At 36.9% G+C, this 24,801-nt stretch overlaps 1 protein-coding gene across 5 annotated transcripts in view; it reads right to left on the reverse strand.

The window, feature by feature from the left end:
• Nucleotides 1–9,940: 9,940 nt before the first annotated feature.
• LOC124153329 (heterogeneous nuclear ribonucleoprotein Q-like) overlaps nt 9,941–24,801 on the reverse strand; it is a 64,639-nt gene continuing 49,778 nt past the window's right edge. For 4 of the 5 annotated variants that reach the window (XM_046526429.1, XM_046526432.1, XM_046526427.1 and 1 more), the window contains 3 exons: nt 19,125–19,228; nt 17,772–17,914; nt 17,050–17,559 (listed from right to left, as the gene is read on the reverse strand). In XM_046526429.1, the coding sequence (XP_046382385.1) occupies nt 17,491–17,559; nt 17,772–17,914; nt 19,125–19,228 (316 nt within the window). In that variant the 3' untranslated portion in view covers nt 17,050–17,490. Of the gene's footprint in view, nt 10,167–17,049; nt 17,560–17,771; nt 17,915–19,124; nt 19,229–24,801 lie in introns of those variants that run through there. The other variant, XM_046526431.1, reaches the window with a different exon arrangement.

Genomic DNA, 24,801 nt, shown 5'->3' on the forward strand with positions numbered 1-24,801 from the left:
TTTTAATAAATCGGCGTAAAGTATCGCGTGCGTCATTAATCCTCCAACATTCGGTGTAATAAGCACGACAGAGGGGAAAAATTAAGCACGTGCAGCACAAATATACACTTCATTTTTCCTCACACAGACTGCGAAATCCTTAGCAGTCCAGTGAATACTGGTTTGGTTAGTGAGAGAGTTTCATCCTCTTTAAAGTGTTAATATGAAAATCTATCTCTGGAATAAAATGATCCAAAAAAGGTTGGAAATGGATCTCCTGAAATATTCTTCATGATTTTCTGTGGGATTGTTGCTTATGTTTCTTTGATGCATGTATGTTCTCTGGGTTGATATTTCAAATCCTAACTCATCTGCTACTTGAATGAAGTTTTCAGATAGACTATTGAATTCAAGTTTGGCTTCACGTCAAATATCAGCAATATTTAAAGAACTTTAATTGTGTACAGTTGACCTTAATTGCTTACTTTGTATTTGCTACATTAAGTGTGTTGAAGTTGGCATTATTAACAAAGCTGTAATTATATATATTGTATTTTTTATGAGTCCTTGAACACATGATCACTTAGAAGGAATGCACAAAAGATAAATGAATTATTGATTGGGTCCATTAATATTTGACAGTTACTGAAAATTATACCTTTTTAACAGCAGCTTCTCCAATACATAGATCAAAATCAAAATAAATAAAAATATTAAAAATGTATCCGATTATTTTACCAGTTATTTTCTTCTCTATCCAACAATTTTCATTGGTCAGCTGAATTATATGGACGAAACAAATTATTAAACATTAACGTTAAAAAAATATTTTAAGATATGTTTATTAATCCAGGCTTAAATATTTCTACAAAATTAGTACCTCAATTTTTGCAGAAGTTTTCATCTATAATTTGAAACAATAACCAATGAGTATGGATAAAAGCTATGTACCTGCAACTACATTTATATCCCAGGTAAAAATTAATCAGACTTTGTTAATTCATAACAATCAAAAGTCTTTATCTGGCCCCAAAATGTGTTTCATAATACTTTACATTTTTACTTTTGCTTTTTAAAAGGGTTTGAAAAGGTTATTTTAGAAGTTTATTAAATTTCAGGGCATTTTCAAGGAACAAGTTTACTAAATAGTCTAACTACAATACATGATTAAATTTTATAAGCTGTGCAGTCACTTTTCATAATATTTTTTCTTACAAAATTTTATTTTTTAAGTTTTATCTTGTTTTTAAGAGCAAAAATAGTGTCAAAATCCATTTCCCGGCATGCAAATTCCAAGAAGGGGAATGTGAATCTTCTGCTGAGGGGGGGCCCCATGATGAGCTCCAGCCGAGGGCCTGGCCCCAATCACCCCCCCCCAGACAACCCCTGTATCCTCCTCCTAGCAACACTGCAGGATTACAGCCAGAAGACATTGCCAAATTATTAATTTTTAACCCTTAGACTGCGGGATGGTTTTTAAACGTCTTGTTTTTCTGGGGTGGTTGGGGAGAGTCAAGCTGCATTAGCAAACCCTACAGTGAGGGACAGTGCACTTGGGCTCTCACCGGGCAGCGATAAATATTTTGGTAAACTGAAATGAATAGTCGATCAACGGTCAAATGTTTTTACCACTTTTTTATTTTTGATTTACCACTCTCTGTTGTCATTCGGCAAGATATGACTCAAGCCATTGTAGTGTTAAGCCTCTGACTCCAGGCTTATTACACCAAAGAAGTAATTACAGTGTCCAAGGCTTTACTTAAGTTGAAAAATATTCCCATCATCTAATGTTTTTGTTAATTTTGGTCATAATGTACTCAATTAATAACACTGATCGCTCAATAATCACTCATGAATGCCGCCGTCATGGAAGACCTGGGCCTGATTCAAATAGCAACGGCACCGGCATGGCCGCGGGCACCAGGTGCCTCTAAACGTGACACACTGTGAGGGACGGTAATGCGGCGGAGGGTGACTTAAGAGTGAAGGGACGCGAGTGAGCACTTTTCATCAACACAGCAGCGCAGGTGTCTTTAATATCAAGTGAAATAAGTGGTCTCTCAAGAGCACGGTGCCACCTGAGAGGAATCACAGGAAGGACACTTTGAACACACAGGCAAAAGGAGGTGTCTTTACGCGTGGGTGATCATGTCTATCCTACACAAGAGGAAGTTGTGGATGAGTCTGGCCAGGTTTCCTTTTCCTTCAGTTCTTCAAGGAGAGAGTGATCGGCACCAACTTTAAAAGACGGAAAGTGTATATTAGTGAATAACCGCTCGCAAGAGAACTCCTTCCCACAGAATTTTTTCAATCAGTGATTTGTAATAACCTCTGACATAGTTTGGGATTTCGCATGACTTACGAATAACCAAACTTGCCTTGGCATGTCTGAGAATTTACTCGTGCCCTTATCCTTTCCAATAACCCAGGGCTTTTGGCGATAGTTTTTGCTTGCAACACTTTTCTTCTTTTCTTGCCACTGAACTTTTCTTTTGTTGGTCATGAAAGGCTAAGGATGTGCGAGTACATAGTACTTTTTGATCACGAGTCCAATATCAGGTTGAGTTGAAAACTACTCTCAAGTATCTAGTCGAGTCGAATATGGCAATTCCTGAATGAGGCAATACATCAATGTATGCTCCAATATATTCCCATTTTTCCAATTCCCCCATGAAATTTCTATTCTGAAGCATGATCTAAAAGGGAAAACATAATGAGGAATGCTGATAGGAATTGTGTGAAAATTAGGAGATGAATGAAAATTATTGTGTCTTTAACAATTCAATGAGCACAATGTAATTTATTCACCTGTAGGAATATGCCATCAAATTGATTAATGTATTGTAATGGTTCACAACCCATCCGGATTGAATTAGGGCCGTGAGACACAAGTACAATTAAAAAAAATTCCTGCTGAATCCTCCCATACAAGACCACTGGACAAAAACCTTGTCACGTAACATACAGCAAGAAAAAATTGCCTCAAGAGAGGATACATGAGTGGGGGATTCTCGAACTGTCCCAATCCCTCATGTTCCCCAACATTACCACCAAAGTATTGCACACTGGAATCAGGGAAAAAGGTACGGCAGGGGTTGACTTGAAACCTCGCCTCCTCGACTCGCGAAGCAACTGTGAACTTCTGATACACATATCTTTCATTTAACCTCACCTTATTATTCACACTCAGAATAGGCTTTACAAAAAAATGATAATAACCCTCATAGTAATTAAATGAAACATGGGGAAATGAATGAATGAACATAATGATAAAATAACCACAGCAAAAGCAGAAATAATGATTTAACAAAAAAGAATATGAAAAACCGATAATGATAATTTGAGAACAAATGGCAATCTTAATTAATGTTAATTATTTTAGGGAGCTAATAATTAGTCCTTCCCGATTTATTTCAAACACATACTTGCCCTCAATGACGACATTTTATGAGTTAGCTCGCATTATCACTGGGCAGGGACGGTTTCGTTTGAAAGTTATTGCTGCAGCTTGGGGGAGTTTAAGGAATAACGTCCTATAAGACGTTGACAATCTTACGTGACTGTTACAATAACAGCAGCAGCCTGGAAGGATCACTATACCGAAATCTTCTAACTTCAAGCTCGTTCTCTTTGGGAATGGAGGTGTTGTCGGGAACGTGGTGTTGGGATCCGCCTTTCGGCTGTTGTTTCCTCAGTGAATGGCTAAAGATGTCCCTCACTCTTGACAAAGTGTGCCAATTCACGGCTCCGCGATACTGCTACCAGCAAAAACTCAATGTTCCCACTGCCGACTCCTTCTCTGGGCGAACTTGGTCATGAATTCTTTTGCCATGCGTAAGGTCCGCCACGGGTGAGTCTAGTGCGTATAACGATCTGAATTTCTGCTCTTTTCTGCCCATGGTTCCTCGCTCCACGTACTTTTATACCCTCTTCGGTTGAGAGAGGGGCATGAAGAGGAAGGGGGGACTTGAAGTGGGGGTTTCACTTAAAATCTAAACACTTCACTATCCTAATTGATTTCCTTTCAACACAACTGACTAATTAACCTATTCACTTCACTTTCCTCACACACATACATACACTCACTTGCGCACACGACTCAATGAGCCGAGTCAAGAGAAAGGGGGGGGGGGGGGAGAAGGGTGAGTCTGGAGTGAGGTGGGTGGAAAGAAAGTGCAGGGAAAAGGAGGGGGAATCCAAGGAACATAATAATAATAATAATAATAATAATTTATTCGCTGAAGGCAATACAATTGCATAGCTTCGTCAAGTTACATTACATAAAGGATAAAACACAAACAAACAATGGCAATAGAACACAGTGTGTATGCAAATGACAATTAAAGATACATCAGGACAATATTTAATACATTAATTTACAGTTAAGTTTTTCCTTACATACAACATAACTCATTTAAGTTTTTCTTTACATACAGCATAAAATTCATCAGTAGAATATAAAGGTTTTTGTATTAAAAATTTTTTTAGCTCAGTTTTGAATTTTAAAAAATTGTTGATTTTTTTAATATTTTGTGGGAGTGAATTGTGGAGTTTTGCTCCTTTGTGGTATGGACCCTCAGTATTTAGTGTGGTAGATCTAGTTTTGATGTGGATATCTAGGTTTGACCTCGTATGATGCTGGTGAATGTTGCAGTTTAACTCATATAAATTCATGTTATTTTTAACAAACAGAATGAGTTCAAAAATATACAAGGAGGGTAGGGGCATTATACTGGCCTTACTAAAATAAGGTCTACAGGACTCTCTATAAGATAGGTTGAAGAGAGTCCTTATGGCCTGCTTTTGCAATTTAAAAATTTTTGCACTGTGGCAGGAACTGCCCCATAAAATGAGGCCATATGCCAGTATGGATTGGAAGTTAGAAAAATATAAGTCCGAGTCCGTAAAAAAAAGTCCGTGATGGGACAAACCATTAATAATAATAATTTATTCACTGAAGGCAATAAAATTGCATAGTTTCGTCAATTTATGCAGAAAAACTAATTGTTCTACATGCTCAGGCAGCAGGTTTTGATATCTCAATGCTACAGTGTTATTTCCTGCAGAAAATTGTCTTTTGCAACAAACCTGTGTGGCTGGACAAGTAATGTTTTCCTAAGTTACAAGATTAGGGAACCTTGGGAATATTTATTAAAATTTTTGTGTACAATTTTTATGGATCTTCAATCTTCATGGCATTTAAGTGGGCAAAGCACACGAACTATAAAACTTAGCTTTAGCTTTACAGATCAAAAATTTTTTTCTTTATTTTGTCATTAGTTTAATCAACCATAATAACCCCTTTTTGTTACTTCAAGATGGAAAGTAAAAGGAACAAGGGTACAAACGAAAATCAATGTTGGACAAACGTAATACTAAAAAAGACTGAAAGATGGCATTGTAGGCAGAAACCTAAAAGTTGCATTTTTTCTATAGAAATCCTAACAAATTTTTATGTATTCTCTCGGACTTTGAGTGAAAAAAGTATGGTAGTGTGTAGAAGTATCGCATAAAAAAGTATGCACAATGAAGCGGTCCACCCCAATTACACCACAAGGTCGGAAGATGGTCGGCCGCCGTGGCTGACGAAAAGTTATTCTGCACCCATGTGGACTACTATAGTTTTACTATATACTATAGAGGTAAAGAAAGATCTGAGGTTTTCCCGGCGTATGATGTTGTTGAAGTTTATTCGGGATTGCCACCGGATAAGGACCCCTGACCCCAGAAGCCCTGATGACGATGGACGACTCGGCCATCGAAACGTCGGCAGAGATGGAGAACCTTATCCGGTGGCAATCCCGAATACTATAGAGGTCCGTGAAAGTGGTTTTATTTTTTCCTAAAATTCGTTTTAAAACCATGTGATTTCGGCATCATAGAAAGTCTTGGCAGTGTTATTATAATGCTACAATTTTCCCACATTTACAGGCGTTTAATTATTTTATGGTACACGTTTCATGAATACTTATACTTTTGATCTCTCCATTCAACGCTGAGAAAATCTTTGAACCTACTTATACTTTTGTTAAGCATTTTACATAACATTTAACAGAACCTCCATTGTACAAAATTTCTGATAAAACTAAATGTTGGAAATGGTTCAAGTTATATTGGTTCAAGGTATATGAATGGTTCGAGTATGTAGTCTTGGCGATTACAATATGCAAACGGCAAATCCCCACTACCTTATATGTGTATACTTCAAGAGCCATTCCAGAATTTTTGTATTGTCAAGTTTCTCTACACTAAATAAAGCCTTTAAAAATGCTTCTGTAGTAGCAACAACAAGCTCCCCCTTCGCTTTCTTTGACTGAGTGGTTGTGAGTTCAAATAATAGCTATCGTTTTGCAGGTCCCCTATCTTTCGCACGTTTATGTGTATCGCTACTGATGTGCTTTAACAACAAGTCACATCTTTCAAATTCAAATCTTTTGTCGCAAACTTTGCACAGTAATACTCTGTCTTTCACATAAAATCCTTCTCAGCTGAATTCACTTGCCTTGGTATGAACATTATCACTAGCTTTTGGCATTTTAAAATTCCTATCCTTCATTTGATATTTAAAGCTGGAACTACGATTAAAAAAACCGTCCAACTGCAAAACACAACCTGTCACAATGGTTTTTTCAAACTCAGTGCTGGTTAGCTACAGTATAACCATAATACTGTATAGCTTACAAATTGGCCGAAATATTTCATGTCATGGGTTCCCTTTCGATACCCCTCACCCAGGTAAGGTAGGGCAGCAGCTAGATACAACAAAATCGCTTAGTTTTGATTACAGCTGTTGCCAATTGGTCAGGAAAGGCAGTGAAAGAAGCACACTTAACAAAACATAATCAGAATCAAAGAAACTTGAAAATTTTTTTCCCATTTATCGATCCTGAAACATCTAGAATGCGACGCTTTCTCACCTGAAGAATTAGATATTAGATTTGGCCAGTGTTGAAATGATTTTTTTTGCATTGCAGCTCAGTGGAGAGCCGAATATCTGACGATCTGTCCGCTAATGAGGGGAACCCCCTCTCCTCCTATCCTTTCTGTTCCTTCCTCCCCTTCCCCCAACTGCTAGCGCTTCGTGCTTTCAAATAACCATATGTGTCTATGGATGTCTTTAAGCGAATCAAATCGCGCAGTTGACGGCCGCCGTGATCACCATGGCGCCCATTTCAATTCGGCCCGGCGGTGTGCCGTCTACGGCGTGAAACACAAGCAGTGCTACATTGCTTTCTGATGAAACGACTTTTCGCCGGCAATCGTTCACGTCACGACGCCGCGAAATTCAGGCTGCTTTCAGACGAGACGACTCTCTGTCACGCTGTGGGCCGTGCCGTGAACGGCGGCCCGGTCCCAGCCGGCGGCCGTGTTTAAGTCAACGAAATAGTTACATTAGACCTACGCTCGGGGTTTTCCTGCAAAAAGTTAGCCAATAACGCTGTCTAATGCGTCGCGGTGAGTCACTGGAATTACTGCTCGGCATTGACGCGTACCGGGCGCGTGAGCTTGTATTTCCGCTCTTCCGCGGCCGCGTTAAATTTCTTTCCGCACATTTTTAATTCATAATATCTAATTCTTCAGGTGAGATAGCGCCTCATTCTAAATATTTCAGGATTTATACATGGGAATCGAAGATAAAGGCTGTGATTAATTTAACGACAAATTCTGGCGGAGAAATCACTACAGTGCGCGATATTACGCGGAGGCGTTATGCGCGAGACTAAACGAGCCAATTGACCTTGGAATAGTATAGAGATAGAGCAACTGAACGTCGGCAGCGTTAAACAGATTATGGTCTAGGCTTTAATAGATTATGAAGATTTGATTATTTCGCTAATACACCTAAAATCGCAAAAAACACGAAATTTTGTTATTATTTACCGATTTCGCACTATTTCGCGATATCACGTCTCGCGAATTTCACGGACCTCTAACTATAGTGGATGACTGTTACGTATTCAAAAGCAGAAACTGCTAGGCTATAGGCTAAGGCATTAGTATGACTTATCGACTTTAGAAACGGCATTATTACATGAGCTTCATGATAGTGCCTCAAGTCGGCAGATTTCTGAACTTGCTGGCCTCAACAGCTCCGTAACCAAAAAAACACGACTTGACTCGACAGTCGTAATATTACTCAAGGCACATAAGTCGAGTTCCAACTACTCGACTCGACTCAAATTTTTGAGCACTCGCACATTCTTATGTAAGACCCTTCTTCATTCGGGATTTCGCCAACATCCATATCTAAAACCTGCTGCTTCAAGACCACTGCCTCCTTATGTAAGATTTTACACTTTCCCGGCAAACAACATGTATTCACTCTTCTCGGGATACCGCACGGGTAAGATTACATAATTAGGCACCTTTACATAATCTTACCCGCACGGTATTCCGAGAAGAGTTTATACACTACCTCCTTCTTTGCAGCCACAGGCATATTGTTCATTAGCATTAAGATATGTAGAACTATCATTCTGGACATTCCTTAGAACCATGCGTGATACCCAAGATGCTGTTTGTCGTTAACATCCACTCTTAAGTTTCTTCATAGACAAAACTTGTTTGGTCCGAGATACTATCAAGATGTCAGCAAATGAAACATGTTTAACCTCCTTCACCTGCTTGCTCTCAATCGCCAGCTATTTTAGTTCATTTTTTAAGAGTTCAATGTCCTTAGACAAGTTGAATATTGAATATTTAGATAAGCGGCACTGCATTCACTTCCAATACACATCACAGTTCTCAAGTAACGCTTTAGACAATAAATCATTGAGCCCAGTACATGTTGGATTGAATATTCGAGGGTATATGTCACAAAATACGACTTTTTCATTCACTATCATAAATTTTTTGCAAGAGCTGCACTCGCATGCGTCTTTACTGTTTAACATTTTAGAATTGGATTGAATGTCATCCGACAGCCATAATAACGTCATTTGATTTCGATTAGTTCGAAGGTGATACGAAGTTCACCAGGTCACCTAGTTCATTGATATAAAATGCAGTATCCATTACCTAGTACAAGTGTACTTAAATGTTTCGCATCTGTTCCTCCAATAATACATTTCCACTGTTTGAGAGCAGCGACTTACTTGTATTATGGATACAGATACTACGAAGAGATACAGTAATATGGATTCAAAAACAGAAATAAGCTAACTCCAAGGACAAAGTGAATCCTGAAGACAAAAGTGGTGTCTATGCCCTGACATGCGACGAGTGCAACGGTGTGTACGTTGGTCAAACGGGCCGCAAGTTTAAAACTCGTGTCGATGAACACAAAAGAAGTGCTCGTTTGAAAGACTCCATTTCCCATTTTTCTAAACACCTGTCCGAATCCGGCCACAACAGTGATTTTAATATTAAAATTTTACATGTACATGACAAAAGTGTAAAACTGGATATTTTAGAAAATTTTAGAAATCACCAAATGCACTCTTGCACGTAACATCGAAATTTTTAATGATATGACTGTATTCAAATGTTCTAACTTTTTATCTACTGTTTTAAAATCTGACTTCTTCCTTGACAATCCTTCCTCCTCCCCTTCTCATTAACCTCGTTACCACCTGACTTTTATCTGCCTGCCCCCACCCCACCTCCCAAAGCTTTTATACTTTTTGTTTTGAACCTCCTATCCAACCAACAATGCCCAACCAACAATGCTCAATGCTGCTCCTCATTTAGTTCCCCCCCCCTCCCTCTTCCCTCACACTATTGTTGGATAAATAAGGCTGGATGTTGTATGCTTCTCTCAGTCTTGATAATGACGTTGTAACGTTGAAACTAGTAGACTGCAAAAATATAAGGTTGTGGAATAGTACTGTGTTTTTTATTTAACCATGAACAGAAATAAGGATACACTGCTGTATATTATACAATTTTATTCTTATAAAACTGATTAACATTTTAAAATATATCAGTTACCATTAAATATAAATATTTTTTTCTTCAAAGACTTATCAAGTTTACAATGCTCACATATTCACCCCCACAAGACTGAATAATCCAATCCTTCACAAGGAGGAGAAAACTTATGGAGCCAAGTATCCTCAAAGGAGTCTTCTGCATTAGAAGAGGAAAATCCTACATTCAATCAGCAATATGTAAGATTGTTCTTCAGCATCCTCAAAACCCACCTACCAGGCCACACGAGGCCGACAGAAGTCACCAGAGGGTTTCATCTGCAATAGTAAATAGTAGTAGTAGTAGTAGTAGTAGTTTTATTAGCCAAAAGAACCAATACAAGTAAGTAAATGGTATAGGCTTCGTCAAGTATAATACATAATTGGTATTTTAGATAATGTTCACTCAAAAAAACAAAGACATCTTCCTAAAATAAAAAAGTTACATTACAAATTTCAAGCACACAATAGTGAAAGCTGAACAACAGCCATGTATACTTCAACACTTACTTCACAGCACAAAACCTTAAGCACAGGTATACAATTCTCATTTAATAGGTTAACACATCAAATTACATACTTTCTTTACAATAGTTAATAAATTCATCAACACTATACAATGCCTTTCCAGTCAGGTATCTTTTCAGATTTACTTTAAAATTATTTACAGAAGACAAACTTCTCAATTTTTCTGGTAAAAGGTTATATAGTTTTGTACCCTTATGTAGAGGACCATTACTACTCCTTTTTGTTTTCCTGGGTAGCACATGTAAACAGTCTTTGGTTCTGGTCATATGTGAATGGAAGTCAGAATTTTTTGGGAGAGAATTTATACGTTTTTTTATGAATAGCATTAAGTTCAGAATATAAATGGATGTTAGAGTTAAAATTTTGTGTGCCTCAAAGTGAGGTCGACAGGATTCTCTATATTTTAGGTTTAGCATAATTCTTACAGCTTTCTTTTGCATAGTGAATACCTCAGTGCTATTGCAACTGTCACCCCATAAAATAATGCCATAAGAGATTAAGGATTGAAAATTAGCATAGTACACATATTTTAAAACACTCAAAGAAACACTTGATCGTAAATAGCGCAGTTGATACATAATATGTGACAGTTTGGTGGTTAAGATTTCGACATGTCTAGACCACTTCAAGGATTTGTCTAGTGTGATTCCAAGGAAAGAAATATTATTTACATAAGTTATTTCAGAGTTGAATAGTTCCACTGTTGGTGGCGATTTACAATTTAAGTTCATACATAGGTACAGTTTTTTCTAGGTTAACTGCCAACATACTATTTTTTAGCCACATTTGAATATTTTGAACTGTAGAGTTTACCTTAATCTGTAATTCTTGCGAATTTGGGGCTTGCAACAATATACTAGTGTCATCAGCGAATAAGATTGTTTTTGCTTTATAATATGTTTTGAAAAGGCTTTCTAAGCCACCATTGATCATCAAATATAAAGCATGAAGGAAATTATTTTAGCCCCATTAAAAGGACTTCAAATTAGCCAATTAGACCTAAGGTTGGCACTATTGATGAGATATTATCAAAACATGATGATTTTGGTCCGAATCTTTAACTATGCTTAATACATACTAGTAGGACGGCAGGGGTCATTTGACCCATTTTCAGAATTCAAATTTATTTTTCTCTTATTAAAATATTTTTTTAAATTTTGAAACTTTTTGACTTTGTTCATTTTGGTCTATATTTTGATAAACTAGTGAAAATTCAACAATAATGTTTTGTTTTAAATTTTTATGACGTGTTATACCTAGAAGGACGGCTAGGGGTCATTTCACCCACAACTGGTTTTCGCACTATTTTCTTGCCCGTGGGCACTTTAGTGCCATGCAAGGTTCAACCTTGAGTGCCATGTATATCATATAATCAGCAAGAGGCTAGTATGGTAGATGATTTGCTTCATTTTGAATCTGGAAGTACCCGGTTCAATGCCAGTTTCGTCCCAAGGGCTCCTATTTGTATTCGAAAACCTAGGCATAGCGACATGTTGTGCACAATCTTTCGTTATTTTTTGGGCAGCTAAGGGAAATAAAACCTTTTCAATCCTTCATTTGCGTAAATTCATGTAATTATGATATTTTAATTTTGTTTTATTTATTGTTCAATGATCACTGTATTACCCACACCGGAAAATCGTCACGTATCCCAAGAATTGTTTTCCGTCGTCCAAGATTCTGAGCTCTTAGAGACATTATTTTCAATATCGACTCATCAGGTTTACGAATAACTTTCATTTTTCTGGCCTGACGGCACTGTCACTTGACGTAGCCCCTTTGCCGTGTGTCCAGCATTAGTGCCGCCTGACCCCGTCGGTTTCTTTCTAATGCTCTCCAGCTCTCTATACCTCCAATGCAACTAGAGAAGATTCAACCATAATGCGCTTTCGTTTGTAGATTTTTTCGCATGCATATCAGTAGCGAGTTGAGGAAGAAAGTAAGAAGTCGAGAAATATATCAAGAGAAGAGAATCGTCGCGAATCAAATAGCTGTAGGGAATATTGAAGATCAGTCTGGAAGTGAATCGTAAACATCAGTTCAAGGACATTCTGACCAATCCATCAACATCTGCGTGTGATGGAAGCGACGAAGTCCAAGATAGTGAATCCGATGGTGACTTTGGCATGATAGCAAATGCACAGCTCTATCCAACAAAATGCAACCGTCCTTTTATGAGGTAAATTCCAAATAAACCAGACAAATTTGGAATCGAGTACTCGGTTTTGTGAAATGTGAATACAGATGTGAAATGAAAATACAGCCTAAATGAATTTCCATATTGTGGCAAAGATGATGATTGGCCATCAAATCAAGCGTTGGGGAAATAAATAGTGACTAAAGTGACCAGAACATGCAAGAATTCAGGAATAAATGTAGCTAGTAACAATTTTTTCCCATCCATCCTGCTGGCAGGAAGTCATAAAAAAATGGAAAACTTCTCTTGCATGGACGATCTGAAAAAACAGGCGTGACGCACAAATATCCATGACCCCTAAATTAACCATGTAATCCATTCAACGCGAGTGTTCAAAAATACCTTAGGCCATACTCTTTTGTAGAATCAGGCAAACTAGAACAATAATGTACTTTCACTCAGCAGCATGATCTCAGACGACACCATTTCCGAAACGAATAAAAGAATACCAGAGACCATCCTATTTCATAATAAAAACAAAGCGGGAGTAGATATGATGGATAGCATGTATCAATTTATTTACACGTCTCCAAATCCAACAGCCAATTCTCCACGGGCACAAAAAAGGAAAAGGTGCCAAATACAATCATTGAATCATTGCACCAATTTCCTTTCCATTTCCCAAATTCCTTTTCATGTGCAAATGTCTGGTGTCCTAACACCCCCTGCCACACGCTTTAAGGGGCTTGCGGGTTAGTGTGTAGATTAAGATGTAGATGAATAAATCGTCCAATGAACGAATTCAGCGCAAAAAAAATATTTTGTGGAAACAGCGCTGAAAAAATACTGTCTGTCTGAGATTTACAACAAAGTAATAAGTTTTAAAAATTTTAATGCAAATTTTGTAAACCCAGTACCCCTATTGTTTTAACATGTAACACAACTTTTGTATTGAGTGTATGTATTTTCATTATTTGATTTGCAATCGACTACTACATACGGTTTAATTCATGATTCTTTAAAATAATTGTTATTAACTTTTGACGATGGAAATAATATTTAATAATGTTAAATAGTGTTTTTAATGAACTGATTCAACAATTAATACGATTACACTGAATATTAGTTGAAAATTAGGCGTTTTATTCCAATATACATTTTAGGGGTCAAATGACCCCTAGCCGTCCTTCTAGGTAGCACGAAACTCCCGTCCTTCTAGTGTTAATTATTTTTTTTTGCAGCAGACAAACTTAGAGGCAAGTAGTAATAGATTTTTATCCATCAAATATATTAACCCTTATATTTAAATGCTTAATACAATTAAATTACACTTTGCAGCCAAAAAAAAAGCTGACAGAGCAACTCAGTTGTAACATTTTCCATTAGTTTGGGCTCCTACATAGATTAAATTAGAGATGGTAGAAAAAAGTTAACCCCAGCAATAGATCATTTGATAAGGGCAATTATTTTAAATAATTTACTTGTTACATTACCAAAACAATAATAAAAAATAAAAGTAATTAAGTGAAATACAGGACAGAAAAAAATTCAATTTGTCTTCAATACCGGGACTAGCCACGGTGATAACTATATGGAGTTTATCATTTGCACAATTTGTGAACCTGCAATGCACAAATTGTGCAAAAGATCCACAGAGAAAAAATTCATTCAACTTGACCAGGTTGAATGAAATGAACTTTGTTTTTCCACATAAATATTAATTTAGTCACGACCGCGGTTTCGACACATTGCGTCATCCTCAGGCGAGGAGTACATTGAAAGACAGTCTTAAATACCTGACCAATATAAACCAGAAGAACTGGGGGGGGGGGGAAATCAAGAGGTAGGGGTCTTTCCCTGGTTGTAAAAGCCAAGAGGATGTGAGAGGTTGGGGGGTAGGTAGGGTCGATGCACTCAAGCTGACTAACTGCATTGAAAGGTGGGCAAGGAGTGAGAGGTAGGGGAGAGAGGAAAGAATACAATAGGACATTAACTGAGTACAAAATTTTCCATGTTTGTGAGCATAGGCGGGGGTAGGGGTGGGTGACGGTTGGAGAAGGGGAAAGGGAAACCACTAATGTGCGAGGGTATGGGGTTGATGGAAGAGGGAGAGGTTGAGGAGCGGGGAACGGGAAGTATACAGAAGGTCATTAACAATATCACAATTGGATCATACACATTTTAAAATTTCCACTTGCTCCACAGCATCCAGCCTGGGGCCTTTACTTTCACAATACAAGATTTCCAAGGAAAAATCACTGGTGTGGCCTTTGTCTATCAGGTGTTTAGCGAAGTTGGAGTTGGCATTGTTATGTTTAAAACAAGCGACGTGATCCTTTAGTCTTTCTCTGAATTTCCGGCCAGTTTGTCCAATATACACTGCAGTACACTCGCACTTAAGTTTGTATACACCACTTTTTTCTATACTGTTTTTTATATGACGTCTTTGGATTTTGAGAAAAAACTCCTTAGATTATAATTATTATAGAAGGCAGGTCTGATGTGATTTTCTGGGAGGGACTTGGTGGCTAGTAGAGACAAATTTCCTAAGCATAGAAATTTCCCCCATTTATCTGCACTGTCACTTAGTGGAGGGGTTCCGTAAATGGATTTCATGGCCATTTTTTGTATTTTTTTCCGATAAAGCTTATCAATCATGTCGGTTTTATAACAATAGGGTGGTTTCCTATTATTTTTTTTATTGCTTTAATCGAAAGATTATTACTCCTGGAGTACGTATTTGACGCATTTAGATTTTTAAATGACGATATCTATTTTTCGCGATTAAATGAAAAGTGAAAATTTTCTAGTGCGCGAAAACACGACAGGTAAGTATGAATGTCGGGAAATCTCTCCGTGTGACGTATTTCTGGTTCCCGCTGCCGCCCTGTGAGGTGACCTTGAGGCGAGGCTTAGCGCTGATACGACGCAGGCTGCTAGCGGGTAGCTGAGTACCCTGCTGGCTGGTAGCGCTTGGCTTAAATAAGGATTATTAATACCTTATCAAACGAAGAAAACTTTCCGACCTTAGCCAGTTTTAATAGGTGATTATTAAGACATGTTTCCTTGAGCTCTGTGCCTCATGCATGCATTGGTAACCTCAGACGATGTATAACTCCCATCTTCTCGTATAGAAACTAGGTCCCTGTGACGTCACGTGGAGTGGCATCGCATGGGCGCCAATCTGGCCCTTTTCAAATGAGGATAAAAATGGACAATTGCCATTCGACTAAACCGGTATTTCTAAAACGAAATAATTTGTATATTATGAATACACTAATGGTGGGTACCGAATCGCAATCAATGCCTTTCGTTTTCTTTGATGAAGGAAACTACCCTATTCCCAATCCATAATTCAACTTCAGATTGGAAGTTAAAAATTCTAATTAAAATTTTTGACTTAAGAAACATAAAAAATCATGGAATGAAGTAATTTCATGAAATATACATATTAATCAGATATCACAGCAATCCAAGATCGATTAGAGATTTGAAAATATTTAACGCAACTCAATTTTTGTGAATCAAACTGTGAGAACAAAGTGGGGCAGGTTTTGATCACAGATTTGATGTCCCTTTGAAACACAGCTGTGGGATCTTTCTCTAATTCTGAGATTCTATCATCACTAATGAACTGTTCACATTTTGCATTGTAATCTCATTTCATTCATCATGAGTAAATTCCACAAGAAGATACCTCAAACCATCAACTTGACCAGGATTCAAACCTGGATCTGTCAATTATTCGGAGATCTGGGTTCGAATCCTGGTCAAAGCGAATGATTTTTTTCTCAGCGGATTTTTCACACAATTCAATGTGTCTTCGTTCGTGAACCTACAGCTGACCCATAACATCTTAACTGCACAACAGCACAGTTGCAGCACAGGAGTAGAGATGGGGTATGAGTCCATTAATGGACTATGTGAACAATAATTATGCGATTTATAATAGCATGTGAAATCACCATATATTATAGAGAAATTTTAGTTTTGACATCATAGTTAAAAATTTCATGCATGCAAAAAGAATCACATATACAGAAACTGTTTATAGGACGTAGATAAAAATAAATTGGATTTCAGCATTGAGAAGTCGACTTAATAATTAAATTAAGATAACAAAATTTTATTATACAAAGTCAAACAATAAGGTTGCCAGGGTATCAAAGGACAGGCCAGTAGCAAAATAAATTAAATAAAAGCACTCATTATATTCGTTTTGGCTAAGTGGCCTTCTGGAACCTGTTATGTTATTTCAACCAAGGAGTGTAACTCCTTGAATATCCATTACATTAACGCTTTCTCATAGCATGGTGTTTTCATAGCATGGTGTACTTGTGGACAGCAGACATGAAGTATTTTACCCAAAGGTCAGGAAATTACCAAGGTGAACAAAAAAAGACATTCCACCACACTTTGCCTACACTAGCTGAGGAGCAGTGGAATGCATAATTTAACATATTTGATACCTTGCTCTCAGGGACTGAATTCACTTGATATTACATACCACTTATATTTTTCCTCAATATACATATATTATTCCATTTAAATTTTATCCCAGGGAAATTCAAGGACTACCCATTGGTGTGTACCTTCATGGAGTCACCTACATCTTTACTTGAAGTGCAAAAACACCACAGATGAAAAATCATCTGTCATGGCCAGGATTTGAATTTGGGATTCAATTTGTGCTCTAAAATTAACAAAACTCTGCAGAGGAAGAAGATGCCCAATTGGTAGTTTGAGTGGTTGAAAGCAGCCTAGCATGAATTTGCGAGATCAGGGTTCAAATTCTGGCCAAGATGAATGATTTTTACATCTGTAGATATTTTGAACTTCATCAAACTAGTTTATATCTAACACATATTCAACCCTTTTTTTCACACCAAAAGAATTTTAAAGCAAACACTAAAAAAAACCAGGATGCAAAAGTTCATTTCACGAAGAAAGACCACGATATCCTTCTCCACCTGATGATTCCAAGGAAAACATTACGATCGAGGTGCACTAACAATGGAAATATATGATAATTAGGGGTAATATTCATGCATTACAGAAAGTATCATTTTACACTAAAAACAGAACATCCTCAATGATATCTCTACAAAATAAATTCCATTCGTAATTAGAGATGCTTTACCAAAACTGCATCGAAGCTGAATCAAACAACAAATGAAGTCATATCATACATAAGATTTCTAATATTCTGAATTACTTACTCGAATTGGTTGTCTAACAGATGGGTTCTGAGATGGGCGAAGACAGTCATAGTAAAAATCTTCATATCCATACTGGTCATCATATAACGGGTCATTATATCCTCCTCGATAGTCACCATAAAATAAATTTTCAAAGTCTACATCTAATAAATGAAAAGAAAGGCAAGCTAATGGATCATCATAGTTTTATCCAAGAAAATTATTGATATGCAGAATTTACAGCTCTGATCAAAAGAACATTTTGAAAACTCCATTCACCATCTAAAACTAAATCCCAGCCAGCACAAAGTAAGAAACTTATTCGTTCCTTACGGAAAAAGGGTATGCAGCTTACCATAAGCTTAAGTTCTTCAGAGAAGATTTTGGAAAAGAATAGGTAAGGGATGCTGTCAAATATGCTCATTATGGCATCAGCTAAAATGAGGATATTTGACAGCATTCCAAGAAAATTGGAATTGCACACTGGTGCAAGCAAGTACCTAAATATATACGTACATTCCCCCACCTTAACCCCTCAACGCCGTCATGCATACCCAGTACACTTCCTGATCTTCTGTATCTAATATATTTTCTCCATCAGATAGTTTATTTTAAATTGACTTATTACTCTGCTTTTTGAAGAAATGATATTTCTTTAAGTAGGTGAAACGGCTAATACTATCGAGAATATCCAATCTGTTATGAAATTTTCAACCCCAAATCACCTAAATACATCATTAATTATGTAAAAAAATGCATTGAAAGTTATTTATCTTGCACGTTAATTGAAACTAAAACTAAGTCTTAGAAAGTGAAAATTTATTCATTAGTTTAGAAAATGAGATGCGTAAAACAATAAATAATCATTCAAATTGCTTGAAAAACTATCATACAGTAGCACATTATATAATGCAAGTTTACAAAGATTTTCAACAATAGTGATACCATATCAAGAAAGTTATAAATTATTGAATGATAGCATGCCAAAAAGGCTAAGTCATTTAAATCTCACCCGACAGCTGGGATGGGATTTAATTGAATGCCTGCTGTGCTTGAGGGGCTAAATAAAGCCCAAGTTATGAAGTTGAAAATACATTTCTCTTAATCTCGCAAACTACAGATCCCATAAGCTTATTTCTGAATTGTTTCAAAATATGTAATGTATCAATAAAATCACAAAGAAAAAACTAAAATGCTGATGAAATCTCACACGGTTATCCTAATTAGAAAAAAATGCTCAAAACCCACAATATTAATTCATTAGTAAATCATCATTCAAATTTCAATAGCAAATTAATGTATAAAATTACCATAATTCAGGAACATGCTCTCCAACTACACTATAAAATGAAACCTACAAAAGATTCAACTCACAGTTTTCATTCTTAGGATATCCCCTGATGAATGGAGCTGCAGACATTTGTACTTGAGGACTAATATGCCTGGCTGGGTACATATCCGGTAGTGGTTTATCACCGCTAGATAAGGAACATAATGTATGAGGTTGAAATTTTTATATTTATGCACCTAAATGTTGACTTGTGATAACACTGTACTCTGAACGTTTTAAACAAGCAATGAGTCATGACAAAATCACAAAATGCAACCAGTTGAATGAAAGTAATGTGTCCTCCAAAAGCTGGAGATAAGAGTCCATGGGAACATATTTGGAAAGGAGTATCATAATAATAATAATAATAATAATTTTTATTGTTCCTTGAGATCACATGTTCCGGTGACATTGGAAGTCGTCAAAATAAAGTAAATAATTAAAGTAATAGTTACAAATAAATGAAGTGATATAACATTTACAATTTTTACAGATAAAAGAAAAAAAGTTAAAATTTTAGTGGTTGATGGGCAAAGATTACTCCGAGCCCAACATAAAATCCTTCAGGCTATAATAGTTATTTTCTATTAAATATTTCTTCAAAGCATTCTTGAATGGTGTAGGTGGAAGACATTTAATATCATACGGTAGCCTGTTGTATATTTTTGATAGGGAGAAAAGGGGTCCTTTTCGGCAGAAAGTGCTATGGTAGTCTTTGAGGTGAATGTCATTGGTGGTTCTGGTAGCGTGATTATGGAGAGAACTATTTTTTGGAAAGTATTCAGGGTTATTCTTAACAAAAGAGGCACAGTTGAGTATGTACAGTGATGGGAATGTTAGTATTTTCAGATCTTTGTAAAGAGGTAAGCCAGGTGATCGCATAGAAACTCTGGCCATGGCTTTCACTGCACGTTTCTGCATAGAGAAAACTTTGTGGCAGCAGCTAGCATTACCCCAAAAGATGATGCCATAAGTTAGGTGAGGATATATTTTGGCATAATATATCATCTTCAGAGTATCAATGGTAGTTACTTCAGCCAGCTTTCTTATAATAAATATGCCAGTGGATAGTTTATTCATTATATAATCAATATGTGATGACCAGTCAAGGTTGTCAGTGAGGATAACACCTAATAATTTTGTTGAATGTGCCCGGGAAATCACATTGGGACCAACATTTAAGATCATACTTGAGGTACATGGAGACCGGTTGCCATGGAACTGAAGAAAAACTGTTTTGTCAATGTTGACTTGAAGGGCGTTATCATGACACCATTCTGACATGCTGTTGATACTGCTTTGTGTGGTATTAACTAGGTCGCTCCTATTTACCTCACTTGAAATGATTGAGGTGTCATCTGCATATAGAATGGCATTTTGGAGGAGGGGTTTGTCTGGCAAGTCATTAATGAAAATTAGGAATAGCAATGGCCCTAGTATAGAACCCTGTGGTACTCCTGCTTTCACAGTAAGGGGATTTGACTTAACTACTGTAATGCTTTTTGCTGTTCTGGAGGTATATTTGACAAATTGCTGACGGTCAGTTAGGTATGATGACAACCAGGAGAGAGCTTTCCCCAAGATGCCCACTGACTGCAGTTTAGAGAGGAGAATTTCATGATTAATTCGATCAAAGGCTTTGCTTAGATCAAAGAAAACACCAGCTGCTAATTTGCGTTCCTGAAAAGCTGTGCATAGTTGGTTTAATAACTGAAAGATGGCTGTACTTGTGGATTTGGATTTACAGAAACCGTGTTGGGCATTTTTCAGTATTTTAAAGGTTTTGAGATAACTCATTACACGATGGTAAAAGAGTTTTTCGAATATCTTTGAGAAGGCAGACAGTACAGATATAGGTCTGTAGTTTGCCGAGTCATTTAGAGGGCCCTTCTTATGAATTGGGGTAATTGAAGCATATTTGAAAAGGTCTGGGAAGACTCCAGAGCATATGGAGGTATTAAATATGTCAGAAAGGGGACCAGCAATGACTTTGGCAACATGCTTAATTATAGGCATGGGTATACCATCAGTACCTGCTGACCAACTATTTTTGAAGGAGTGAATAATGTGAATAATTTCAGTTTGCGTGCTTGGGAAGAGAAAAATACTCTGTTCGGGGTTGACTACTTTGAAATCAATTGTGGAATTCAGGGTTGAGGGTGAGTAACAGAATTGTTTATTGAAGCTATCTGCAGTGATTGATGGATCAGAGCAAGGAGTGCCATTAAAGAAGATCGGGGAGGGGGTCAGGGTTCCACAGGAGGATTTTGTATTATCTTTGATCACTTTCCATGAAGCCTTTATAAAGTTGTTTGAGTTTTTTATGTATGTATCAATTTTAATCCTACGTTCATTGTATACCATAGATTTAAGGTCTTTCCTGGCTACTTTGTAACTGGGAATCAATTCATTTTTACCGCTTTTTATCAGGGAGTAAAGGTTGCGTACATTAGCGGCTCTTTTAAGAACATTCTCAGAATATATCTTTTCCTTTAGAGGGAAGATTCTGCTTTTTTTCACATTTAGTGGAAAAGCTGCATTGAAATAGATATGAAAATTGTTAAGAAAGGCACTAAGTTTTGAGTTCAAATCCAAACTTGAGTATATCTCTTCCCAATTTTCTAGAGATAGATCATGAAGGAAATACGCATCTCTAGCCACTTATACATTGATCACATCTTCAGATCGTTATAATACCAACTTCAAGGGGAAGATTGGGCTTTGATGAAATGATGAGCACCTTTCAGCAGTAATGCAGAGAACTCCAGAGAAGGGAGAGGGCTAACCACCCACTCAACACACACTTCATGAGGTCTTCAAGAGCTCACACACATGAGGCATTGTGTTGTTCGTTGTTCTACTACCTTGTGCTCAAATTCCTAGTTTATGATTAATACAGTACATACTCCATGGCCTAGTTCTTGCCTCGTACTTTACCTTGTGCCAGCGAACATGAATCTTGTGCCACTTGTGCCTCATGAATCCTAAGTACTCCATCTGATCTGAGATCCGCACGACCCTTGCGGACATCATGGATCATGGAGACTTGGAAGATAAGTTTCAATGATATTCTGTGTAAAATTATTTTTCCACTTGTTCATGTGACAATCCATATATACTATTTTGCAAGCTGCTTAAGTTCATGTTTATCATTGTATAACGGTAAATGCTCATGTAAAATATTTAGGTGGTACAAGTATTGTAACATGCCTTTGCTTTTACTCATGTTTCATTTCATTCAATTCATTCGCTGCACCCTTATAAATTTCTTGTTATCACGTTTTACATTATTTCTGTTAAAATTAGTATTTCCATCATTTCTTGTTTGTATTCAAGCACTGTGATTATTACCACAGTTTCATAAAACAGTTTTCCCTGAGGTCAGTAAATTTCTCATAATCCTGACGTCAACAAACAAAAGTGCTACTTGTGCTAACCGATATGTATTTCGCTTAACTTAACTTCGTACTGTAACTAATGGAATGGTGAACAGGGGAGGCTCCAGGATTTCCTTGAGGGGGGGGCGTGACAGGCTGCTTACCCCTCCCCCCACTCTCTCTCTCTCATGATGTGGCATACTAGCGTCAAAATAAGATAAGAGTTTCGGCATTATAGCTGAGGAAGAATGAAGGAATGGGTACAAATTGTTTGGTTTTAATGAGCGAATTGCACCGAATACACCGAGAAAATTGCAAAAGCCCATGTTATTTTATGGAAAAAGTTGTAAAAGTAATTTCCGATTTACATGTGGAATTTCAAACTATCTGTATAATTTTCGTTCCAAGCGGGAGACACAAGCTTTGAATAGACGTTCGAATCGTAGATTTCGATGGAGAGTTGAGGGAAACAGGGCGAGAAAACAAAAAAGAACACTGTGCAATCTTATGGGAAAATTGTGAGTATAATTTACGACTCATGTATTATTTATGCACTTTCAATTATGATCAAATCATGAAAAAAGAGAATCCACACCAAATGCAGCAAACCCCATCCCTGTAGATCAAAAATTGAGAGAGAAAAAGCAGACATAAGCGTAACATTTATAAATAGAGGGTAGTCTACGGTACGTGATGCGAGTTCGCATTTTATACCCCTTGACAAAAGTGCTTAGCCGGCGAAATGAAGTTTTCTCTTCAATATATTAAATTCCAATTTTACCCATAAGTATTTAACTTTTGGATTTCAGGAACTACTGTATGATTGATCAAGAAAATACAACTGAAGTCGTCAGTAAAATAATTTGCCGCATTTCATTTGAATATCTTGGAAAATATTTTTGAGAAGTTTTTATAGAGATTATTATCAAATATTTAAAAATACAATCATGTGCACACACAAAGTTCCATGGCAGTTTTCATTGGTTTCATGTCATTAAATTCAGGAATTTTTTTTCAAAAAAGTTATCTCATTATCTAATCCCGTTAACATTGTACTTTTATTTATTTTCTATAACAGTGCATATTTATCACATTTTTTCAAGCATGCTTTCTAACATGTCCGAATTTTTTAATTCCATGAAAACAGTTGGGATTAGTGTATTCAACTTGAAGCACTCTTTTGACTTTCCACCAAATCTGTCCTTGATATCCGTATTTACGTAATCTAAGATGGGAATATAGATTATTTTTTCCCAATACGCGATTATATCGTCTTCATCATTGGTAGCCGGGTAATTTGCTCGATTCTTTAGTCGATTGGTTGCACGTGGAATGCGGATTTGAATGTCCATTTCCTCCATAATTTTCTTAGCCTTTGCAAAAATTCCAGAGAAAATTTTATAAGAGTTCATCCGCTTATCCTCTAGTACTTCAAAAGTTTGGTCAACTTTTTTTTAGCTTGAAAAACATCTACAGTCTCGTTTTGCAAATATCTGCTTAAAATATAAATTGCACTCAAAACATCACTCAGACTATATACAGTTCAAATGAATTCACAATTACAAATTGATAACAATAAACATCTTCCTTTAGTTGCAGTTTTATAATCATCCCACTTTGACACTTTTTCGAGAGCTTTGGCAATATCATGTAAGTCGTCTATAAAAGTTACGATAGCTTTATGCCTTTCTACCCATCTAGTCTCACAGTTACCAGTCATTTGATGACCTAAGATATCAACAATGGTTTTATTATGTTTACTTGATGTTTTAAAAAGTCGCGGGAAGAGATGTCGAATCTTGTTCCTTTGAATCATTTTCTAGCCGAGGCTTCTTCCTTATTAGCCACCTAACCATTTTGCATATCTATGCAAATAAATTTAGATCTACACATACACAAAGAAAGAGAAATCAGTTTGATAACATAAAAAAAGAATACAACCCCAAAACGAATGCAACTGTCCAAGCTCACGTGTGATTGATGAATTACTCCAACCGTTTCAGAGAGAAAGTCTTCAACTTTAGAATGTGTCGTCGGAGGAAATCTTCAACAATTTTTGCTCGTAATTGTACAGAGCTCCAACTTCAAACAGCATGCCAGCAAAACAGATACCTGCGCTCCACCTTTGTGCTGCTTGACCGTGCGCACGAGTGGAAACGACCGATGAATCTGTTGTCGGAGTTGCAGACTTTCAAATTCGAATCATAGATCTGGCAAGCTCATCTAAGGAATATATAGTTGCAGAAATTTTCTACAAAGAAAATAAACTCGCCTGCCGATAGTGAAACAAATTATTCGGAACATCTCAACTTCAAGAAAAACTCTTTCTGGCTGTAGGAATGTA

The sequence above is a fragment of the Ischnura elegans genome, chromosome 2, assembly GCF_921293095.1.
Source record: "Ischnura elegans chromosome 2, ioIscEleg1.1, whole genome shotgun sequence".
NCBI lineage: Eukaryota > Metazoa > Arthropoda > Insecta > Odonata > Coenagrionidae > Ischnura > Ischnura elegans.